At 37.3% G+C, this 10,876-nt stretch overlaps 1 protein-coding gene across 1 annotated transcript in view; it reads left to right on the top strand.

Annotated features, from left to right (window-relative positions):
* Window positions 1-2,262: 2,262 nt before the first annotated feature.
* The window catches only part of LOC139722384 (ankyrin repeat domain-containing protein 13C-B-like), a 49,559-nt gene continuing 40,945 nt past the window's right edge, over window positions 2,263-10,876 (top strand). Inside the window, exons 1-3 of the mRNA XM_071633692.1 lie at window positions 2,263-2,505; window positions 4,289-4,330; window positions 5,534-5,638. Of these exons, the coding sequence (XP_071489793.1) occupies window positions 2,391-2,505; window positions 4,289-4,330; window positions 5,534-5,638 (262 nt within the window). The 5' untranslated portion in view covers window positions 2,263-2,390. The remainder of the gene's footprint in view (window positions 2,506-4,288; window positions 4,331-5,533; window positions 5,639-10,876) is intronic.

The following is a 10,876-nucleotide window of genomic DNA, read 5'->3' as shown; positions in this document are numbered from 1 at the left end:
CCACATCTACCCCGACGAAGTACGATGAGTTTTCGCTGCTACTGGCACTGGCACTGTCTGAATCCATTATGATGGCGCTGGATTTCTCACGCAACGTGATAGTTTGTGATATTTTGAGACAGCTTATAATCAGCTATGGTCTGTGAAGAAACGTAAAAAATGATGAATCGAAATGAAAAGATGGCATTAACGCACATTCAAGTACCGCGGTCTTGGTCGTTCTTTTCAGTTCGCGTTGTGTTGCTCCATGTGCTGTATGTGTTTGTGAATTGTATACGCCCACAATAATATTGCGCCCTCTAGAGATGAGTAGCTGTATAGTAGTGGTGGTGTTGGTGGTAGTGGTGATGATAGTGATGATAATATCAACACAACTTTGGAAAATGTCTCTCTCTGCAAACATATTTATTTTCAGATCCTTTTCACCTTACTCTCTCTCATCACTGACGTTCTCATCTTATCTATTTCCACGTCCACCTCTACCTCATCCTCTCATTCTTTCTTCTGCTTTCCCATATCAGCAAAGATCCTAGTAGGATCTTTGATATCAGTTTATCCACTACATACAGTAGTCCTACCCCTGTGATCCCTCCGCTCTTCATCTGCTTCTTGTCTTTCTTTTTATTCGCTTCTTCCGTCTTCTATTCTTGTGCTCTCTCTCCCTCTCTCCCCCCTCTCTCTCTTAATTTCATCAACATCGAATCACGCCTGTTGTCACAACATAGGGTATTAGCAGATTGCTTGTGTATACAAATTGGGTTGTATTAATTTTATTAAGTGAGTAATATTTTTTCTATCAGAATATCTTATCTTCATTAAAAAAAATCATTTCATAAATTCATCATAGAATAGGATGTCAAAGGTATTTCTAGATTTAACGATCTCATTTTCAAGCAAAGAATTCTGACTATTTACAGAAGAGTAGGTGATACAATCAGATATGGTGAGATATGATTCTTTTTGCATAATATATCAGTCTGACCCACAATGTCTCACTGGGTGGTAAAATAGGTACCTGGTGATCCAGGGTAACTATACTAGCAGGACTCTCTAGAAGGGCAGGGTTAACACTGATAAATCCTTGCAAATGAGAACATTTTAAGGGCTTAAATTCTTCAAACAGATATATACATTTCTATTAATTTGAGATATTGAGATTAGATCCGCAAAATAAAACAAAGAAGACAATTAAAATACATATGATAATTCTAATAGTATTTTCAAAATTAGTTCTTGTTGAATGATTGAAAAAAAATGATTATGAGAGCGGCATTTTTGAAAAGAATTTATTTTTCTCTAATTCGATGATGACCTTACTTTGGTAAAAAACTTTGAAAATGCCATTCATCTTTTTTTTTGCATTCAAACTCTTTATCATTATCTTTATTGTTATCATTATCATTACTACTGTTACTTCTACTATTATCATGTATCATCCATGATAATTTGGTATTGTTCCCACATGACATGTGGGTAGAGCTGATTTTGATGGGCCTTACAGGTATATACATGACATTCAAACATTGCAACACGGTCTTATTGATTGATATTTTTTCTTTTGTGTATCATACAAAAACAGGATTTTTAGATGTGTAATTATAACACCTAACATTCCTGCTGGAGTTATGTTTTTCCCGACAGATAACATTTTCCCGAGGCCTGCAGCGAGGGAAGATACTGATATTGAGGAGGGGAAAATAAATCCCAAAAGACTGTCAACTGATACGATTATTACGACTGAAGAGACAATATTTGTTATGTCATTATGGTCTACATAATACACATCAATTCAATCTAGCCCTGTCTGCAGCTAGTCAAATTCTAGAATCATATTGCCCTCACATGACGTCACTGAAGGTAATATAACGATTACTTTAATAGAAAGCTCCCGCCTGGATATCAATCTTCTAAAAGGTAATTAAGAGTATCCTAAAAGCACATCCCTGAAGCCTTGATTGACTAACGTAAACTTGTATGGAAAGGTTGCCTTGTCTACCGAATTAAGCCAGGAAGACAAAAATTTTCAGTGGCTTTTTTTAAATTCCATTGATATTTATATTGATGAGAGGTGATCTTGTCAGTGCGTGTTGTGGGATTTTCCCTAAAACGGGTTTAAAGGTCTGGAGTTCAATGCACTTTTAAGTTTACGCGCAGGCGCGGTGCAAATGTAAATATGATATTGGCAATACACACTCAGGTACTGCACTGTACGTATACAGTACAGCGAAATGCTATGGTTAGAATCCGATGCATGAACGGCAGCAACACAGGGGTTGTCGTAATAAGGTTTCGTGTTGTGAGAGATTTTTCCCTCAAGTAAATGGATGTAGATATCGACTGAAATATTTATCAACGTCTTCAAGGAATAGTATGATCGTATTCCGTCTACCATGACCACCAACACCTCGTTCCCGCTCCACAAATGCGTCTTTCACGATGACTTGAAGCAACTTTCCGCTGTGCTCCGGTCTCACAAATACGATATCGCACAGAAAGACGTCCACGGTAAGTGAACCGTGGGTATTCCATTGCACTGTACGGCTCTCGACTGGACTGGCTGTAGATTCAGAGCGAGTGAAGGCTTGTGTGTGTGTGCATGAGGTAACGGGGAAATTTCAGCAGCACCGCTGAACTCTAACGGGATGCCCCAATTCAACTACAGCTCGCTCACTGTAATGTGGCTAGCTTATGTTTCACAATTGCAATTTTGTAATCCCAATCAGCTGATTAGGCTTTATTACAAATACAAAGTCTAAAGACTAGACCTGCTATGTTAGTCTTCAGAAGTTCTGTAATCCCTGGCCTGATTATTCCACAACTCACCGGAGAGATAACTTTCCACTCCAATTTCAAACATGACAGTAAATTTAATATCTAACGCTACTGTATACGCTGTTATTTTCGCGTACAGATATTTTCACAAATGACGAGGTCATAGATATTTTCGTGAGATGTTGTTTTCGCGAATCGACGCCGATGCTTACGTTAATGCACTATTATTATTAACAAAGCGAATTGAGACATTTTCGCATGTTGTTAAATTCGCGATCCAAATGTGATTTGCGAAATTCATGAAAATTAAACCCTCGCAAAAATAACAGCTTATACAAACATCACTGATCAGACCATGGAATTTGCTGTCATTGGTCAAAGCATTGATGAACTGGCATGTGATGAGCACTTATTCAAGATCTGCATTTCAAAGCAAATCCTAAATGTGTAAATGATGTAGAACTCTACTGTCATTTTGATAATTCAATTTCATGCAGTTAGTGTAAGAGTATACTTGGAAAGACTGAGAGATTTTGACTGAGCATTGAAAGGATCTACCTCCAAACTTAAAAGAATCTGTCTGCATGCTGTGGGATGATGACTACACATAGAAACTGTCCAAATGATATGAAATGATGATGGAAGAAATTCAAATTAAAAGTTATTAAAACAAGCAGCCCATAATTGTACCAGAACCCTGCCCAAAATTCTACCACCAGCTACATGTAGAAACCTATGCTTTTGCGCGTGGTAAAATGTTGGCATGGAGGTCTAACCTTGGTGCGGGATTTAGGTAGAAACAAGGGAATCATCGACACAACTGAGGCTACCAAAGCCAACGAAAACCATAAAAATCTCTTGACACTAAATCGAAATCAAAGTAACATTTAAAACCAAGACAAAATTCAACATCAGAAATCAATTTTTAGAGTATCAATGATGCCGGTTATGAACAAAGAGACTGCTACATGTAGGCCTACATGTATAACACTCCACAGTGATGGATTATGCTGTATTTATAATCATGTGCATGAGTATTAGAATGATAGAGAATTCTATTGCTAATGCTATTTTTCTTCTTCTTTGGCTAAACGTAACCATCCTTGCCATAGAAATTGAAAAATTGATTCAAATGACCACCAATCGATTGATGAACAGGCCGAGCCCTACTAGCATCGATGGATTAAAGTAAAGTAAAGTAAAGTTTACGAGACCTACTTCTAAGTGAAGATATTTCCGGACATTTTGCAAAAAATAGAAAGAGAGAGAGAAAAAAAAGGAGATGTGTCCTGTCTTCAATATGAAAAATTTGATTGTGTGAATATTTGTTAAAAATCAAGTTACGGTATGCTTTTTGTGTCTGTATGAATTAATGTAGAAGGAGGAAGATGTACGTAGTAGTCAAAGGTGCACTTGCGGCGAAATTGTGCCCGTGTTGGATATTTTGACCGCGGTTGAGAAACCTTCCGCAAAAACAAACTGAGGTTGTGTTTAAAATGTTCTCTTTTATGTGCAGGAAATACTCCACTTCATCTTGCTGTTATACTTGGACATAAGGGTAAGTGAGAAAACACATACTTGCACTCACAGTACACTCTGTTTTGAAATTAAATTGATGTGTTAATATGACTATATTGAATCTATATCCTGACAAACTACAGTATTACAACACCTACAGTGTACATGTATTTGTACATGCTTAATGTACAAAAATACAGATATTGGCCCCTCAATCTTCTTGGTCACATCCCAGATTTTTAAGCCATTGAAGACGAGTCCGGAGAACACTCAGGCAGGTGTCAATGGGAAAATGCATGTTATAGCAAAATGAGTATGTCCTGTAGGGGTTAAAAAGGAGGTTGATAGATCTATGATAACTTTATGTTGCAAGCGCTCTAATGTAGGTACTACGTTTGAAATATGCAGTTTGTTACTTGTGTTTTCTGAGAAAGGAGATTTTGATTAACACACCGGTGAAAATAATCCCTGATTTCCCTGGGGATTTAAATTCTACAGCAGCGTGAACTGTATTTTCCTAGACTGTAACCCTTAATATTCTGATCAGTGACAAATATGTGCAAGAGGGACTGCATATAATTTGGAATGAATATCTGAATGTCTGTGCTAGTTATTACATTGTACATAAAAATATGCAATTTATGGCAGCAGATCTTAGCTGAAAATGAGACAGAGGTGTGATAGTCATGAAAATTTGTTTGCATGACTTAATCTAAGTATATTATTGACTATCCTTTCTTATTTTGTCACAGTACTGCACAGCCCTCCACAGGGCTAGACATTAGGGGTGGCCCAGTTGCCCGGGGCCACTAAAAATTAATGTCGGGCCACCACATATCATATATCTTTTTTTTTTCTTAAATGTTGAAGTCATACATTGTACATTACTATTACTGTCAACAGCTTTAATAGTGTTTAAAAATGGCTCTTACCGCTAAGTAGGATTCATATTCACAGTGAATTGATTTGTTTTAATCAATTTAAAACACAGTTGCAACTGCTTATTTCACCTGATATATAAGTTAATGCATTTTTTTTGTTGTTGTTGTCCAATTAGCAATATTACTATCATTATTCTTAGTAAAATATTATGATTATGATGATGATGATATGATAATGATGATGATGACATATCATTATTCTTGTTTTTATTGATCAGTCATACCTGAAACAAATACTGCTACTACATTTCCTGTTAATGTCATTAATGCTCTTATCGTTATTACTTTTCTTTTGAAATCAGAATGTATGCACCTACTGCTAGCCCATGGGGCACCTGTCAAGTCGAAAAATGTGCACGGATGGAACCCCCTGGCTGAAGCCATCAGCTATGGAGACAGACAAACAAGTAAGAGCATGAAATGAGAGCATGGATTTGGTATTCGATATAATAGGCATTTGTTGTTGCTGAGACTGTACAGAGTCTTGTAGAATTCAGTTTTTTCTGGCAGGTTCCAGTCGAAGCAATGCTGTTGCTGTTAAGGATACAGTTCGTCCGTAATCCACCATTTTATAGACCTAGGTTTTCCTTCACTTGCAGAGGAGATGTACAATATTGTTTGTGGGGTTTTTTTTGAAGTCTTTATGTAACATACTGTATTGCAAAATGGGCTGTAGAATCTCTGCAGTCTGATTGGTCAATTATCATGCATTGATTTTTACTGATCCACATGAGCCATGCATCTCGTAAAATCCGAACGCATGACTCGAGCCTTGTACAGTATTGTAGGTGTACCAGATCCATGGTGGGGACAAAGGTTGAATTTCACGAATTTACGGGCCCATTTTATAAAACTAATGATGCACATTTCGTGGATCAGTGAAAATCCAATTCTCACCGATCCACTCTATCCTGTGCATCATTTGTATCATTTAATGGTCAGCTGCGGAATGAAGATTTCTCAGACTTAGAGTTCATAACTTGTCTCTGTTGTGAGCTGGAGTGGTCATTTCTGTCTGTGTCACAGTCAAAATGGAATGATGCAAAGTTGATATCTTCCCTGTGATGTGATGTTTCACTGCTGTATGTGACATGGTAGAATTTTCTGGACTTTTGTGTGGCATTTTTTTTTTCAATGTTGTGCTTGTTTACGGTAATAATTATGACACAGGGGTATAGTACTCAAAATATGAAATGGATACAACTGTCACAGTTATTGCATTGAGCAATCGCTTGTAATGCAGACTCACCAAAGATATATGTGTTCCTGTGTGAGCACTGTAGATTTGCTTTTGTTTTGTTTTATTTTATCTTAATTTAATTTTTTTCTTGGAGAAATATAGCACGGTACACATATTTGATACCTTGGTACATACGGGAAAGCTTCAAGTGATGAGACCAGTAAGCTTTATTATGTTCTGAGCTTTCAAGATGTGGGCCCCGAATCATAAAACTTGTTATCAGTGACAAGTTGCGATAGTTGTTACAAGCTACTGAAATCCTTGCGTCTGATTGGCTGAGAGCAAATTTGTCACAAAAATGTGGCAGTTGTCGCTGATATTAAGTAGTATGAAATGGGATCATCGTCATTGATTATCTGACCATTGCATTGTGCCAACATATTTGATGTTACCTCTAGAGGCTTTGTGTGATCAACTTCTGCACTATGATGCAATGCATGATTTGGCATGTCTTGTCTCGTTTGCTGATACTGTGCCAAGTTTCCCATCCACCAACAAAAACTAAAGCTCTGTGTGTCTCATAGTGCCCGATGTCCCAGGATATGCACTTGCCTTTGTGGAAGGAAACCAGTATCCCACATGTCGTATACAAGTTTAAGATAATCTATTAATGATTTATTGTAGATTTGAGCAAACTTTGGCAAGGAGTATTAAAGATGGTTACAGCTTTCTAAAAATTCAGCATCACTAGAGTACAGAAGTGACATTTGTAAGAAATTCTGGCGCAGCTTTATTTTGTTCGTTTAATGTCTTTTCTTACCATATTTTTCCAGTGATTTTGATGCAGCGTGCAGAATGCAAACACTATTTGAACTCTCATTGTTATTGAGGTTGGAATATGAAAACAAGTGAATCATCAAAGGTAACTGACATGTGATGGTAACACAGCTGTTATTTAGAAAGAGAGATGCCCAAATATAGTAGCCAGTTTGATCATATCTGTCAAGTGATTGCTTTGTTATAATAAGACTGTTGCTTCCGTATTCTGTTATGAGTAAATATTTATTGATTCGTTTAAACATTATTTATAGACAATACCACTTAAAACACTGACTTGCAAGCAGTCCATATTCTATGTGCTTTCATTTGTACTTGTAGAGTTTTAATAGTGAATAGTGGCAGAGGTATAAGTCTTTCATGATTTACATGCTGCAGATTACCTAATCAGATGCACATCCAGTGTATATCGTGGTGGCAAAAAATCACCATAATTCTTAATTGCCAAATTGTTGGGATTTTCTTTTGTGTATAATAGCATTAGCTAAATGACCAAATGCAATGAGATTTGATACTGTGGTAGTTCCCAACAGAATGGACCTTCTACATTATTTGTATGCCCACAAAGTGGGTTACGAAGTATACTGGCTTTGTATTGAATTTCATGCATGAAGAAGGGTAGTGAAAAGTTTAAATCCGAGAGTACTGTTGTTGATACTGTAAAAGTGAAAATTTTCGCACATTTCGCGCAACCCAAAACAAGCGCGAAAATAAAAGCACGCGAATATTTTTGTTTGCCATATGTTCCAGCAGTTGATGACTCGATTCTGTGGAATTAAAAACACGCGAAACTCTTCTTACCCCGCTGAGCGCGAAAAATTAGTCGCACGAAAATATCCACTTTTGCAGTACCACAGCATTCATTTGTGCACAAAATCAATTGCCTTCGAATGAGATTATGAAATCTGAATACAGGAGACTATATCCCAGGTATTGAAAGTGTATTGACCATTTGTTGTGACAGTACTCTCTCATATTACCGAGACAACGGAAGAAATATCAGACAGGAACAGAAATGCTAGTTTCCAGTTCCTACCATCCCGCTCAAATGTCAAGCTGGCAGTTTCTCTGCGAGAAGAGATTTATCACCCATAATGCATCAGGACAAGTCCTTTTTTCTATCCTTTTTTTTATCCTTAGCTCGTAATGCCCGGGTTTATGGGGCGGCGACATGAGCGGTAGGATGCATAAATCCCGGAGGTGATGTGCAACCGCTGTTGTCGTAGATTTTCCGGAAAGTCCCCATCCCACGAACTCATCAAATTGATTATTGTCTTGTTTATGTGTACCGCTAATGAAGGGGGGAGAGAAAGAGAGAGAGAAGGGGACATGGTGAATGATGGATTTGGTGGGGGGGGGGGGGGGCGGATTTGGTTTTCTGCCTGCAACTGCTGACATTTGTCTGCAACATTTGATGGAGAAGTTTATCGCGGAAGCATCCCGGCTTTACAGCAACAATCAAAGAGAAATGTGGGAGACAGACCAGGTAGTGATAGCCAGAATCAGGCTGTATATGAAAGAGAAAGAAGGGCAGTGGAGAGGTTTGAAAAATGATGGAATATAAACCTAGGAAGGGATGATACAGATACTGATAGATTGGTGGATGAAACAATGTATTGATATTTAATTGATATATATTGGAAAGTGGCTCCATAGCTATATGAATAATAACACATGAGTGATTGCTTTAGTTAGAATTACCCACACAAGATACAATATCTTTGGAGCAGTCTATATGCCTGAGGCAGAAGCCAAGGGTGTTTGGACTGTTTCAAAGGTACCAAATGTGGGTAATTATACTATTAAATGCCTGAACAAAGTGATCCATGTTTGTTTAATAAAATGATGAAGAAGATCCTTTTCATTTGACATGTCACCCTCATCACTCGTGATTAAGATTATATCTTACCTGGTCACCATCACAACATAAAAAAATCCCAATGACCGGTCATTATACTTTGTTAATGACTGGTCATAAGCAAAATTATGTGTTAGGCAATATAAATGCCTGGTCACACATACGCTGTCAACCAGTAATTTGATCAGGATGTGCTTTACCAGTATAAAAGTTTTGAGTTTGTAGATTTTTGTCTCCATGAAAAGGAATAACATTCGACAAATAAAGCTCTCCATTTTTGGCCATACCAATAGCCTGTGTGTGATGAGGACCTACATGTACGTACAACATAATCTAGACAGTAGTGGATTACCTTTGTCCATATCAGAGTTAACTGTATACAGTTCAGTATTTTTTCAGGTCTGTGTTACACATGTATGTATACCTGTCTCTCTTTTATAAGAACCCCTTACCAATGCCACTTGTCTGTAGTGGATATGTCACATTTACATTGTGAATGCCCTGCATTCATTCATTCATTCATTCATTTATTTCATTTCCACACGGTCACTTGTTTCAGCCACAGGCTGTTCTTCCACAAGTCCATGCATCATAAAAAAAATTTAAACTAGAGATTGTAATTTGTCATCACTGACAAATTAAGGTGATCCGATTTATTTAAATCAATGATTCGAGTCCTGATCGCAATAGGCATGACCATACAAGTTTCATCTGTGTTTAGAGACATTGGCCGTGTGATGTTTGGATTCTCATTTACAAAAGGGAGTCATATCTGCCATCTTTGGTACCAAATTCTGTATACACTGAATAACGAAGATACAGCAACAAATACATATGACCTTTGACCCACCTTTACACTCCCAAGATGGCATCTGAGGAAAAAGTGGTTATTTTGTGAAATGATTGTTCCGATATCGCCTACAAGTGTGCAAAATATGGGAAAGATAGGACAGGTATTCACCAAGCTACAGGATGCAACATTTATGACCTTTAACCCTAATTTACATACCCAAGATGGTGTCCGATCAAGTAGTTGTTATTTTATGAAATAATGTACGTGACATGAACCAAAAGATGTGCAAAATATGGGGGTGATAGGGGCTGTTTTTCTTGAGTTATTGCAAAGAAAGTTGCAGAAAGAAAGAAATATCTCAATACATCGAAGATAAGCTTAAATTTCAACCAAGTTTTTTGACGTGATCCCGACACCATATAAAAAAACGAAGGGCTTTAAGCGATAGCGCAAAGTCTAAGCTACAACATATTAAAATCTGGGCGAAATTCACCGAAGGGTAAGTGAGCTAGTGCTCGATGAAGACAGTCATGTCAATTTTCACATTAAAAAAAATTCCTTCCCATAGAGATAACACGTCATAACGAAGATACAGAAAGAAGTACATATGATCTTTGACCCCAATTTGCACAGACAAGATGGCATCTGAGCAAAAAGTGATTATTTTGTGAAATGATGCATGTAAGATGGTTTTTGCGTGTGAAAAATATGGAAAAGATAGGACATGTATTCACAAAGATACAGGATGAAACATTTATGACCTTTGACCCTAATTTACATACCCAAGATGGTGTCCGATCAAGTAGTTGTTATTTTATGAAATAATGTACATGACATGAACTAAACATGTGCAAAATATGGGGGTGATAGAGGCTGTTTTTCTTGAGTTATTGCAAAGAAAGTTGCAGAAAGAAAGAAATATCTCAATACATCGAAGATTAGCTTTAATTTCAACCAAGTTTTTCGACGTAATTCCG

This window comes from Diadema antillarum, unplaced genomic scaffold, assembly GCF_040938485.1.
Source record: "Diadema antillarum isolate AM-2024a unplaced genomic scaffold, OU_Dant_1.0 scf00000164, whole genome shotgun sequence".
Taxonomy (NCBI): domain Eukaryota; kingdom Metazoa; phylum Echinodermata; class Echinoidea; order Diadematoida; family Diadematidae; genus Diadema; species Diadema antillarum.
This window is presented reverse-complemented; position numbering and strand designations above follow the sequence as displayed.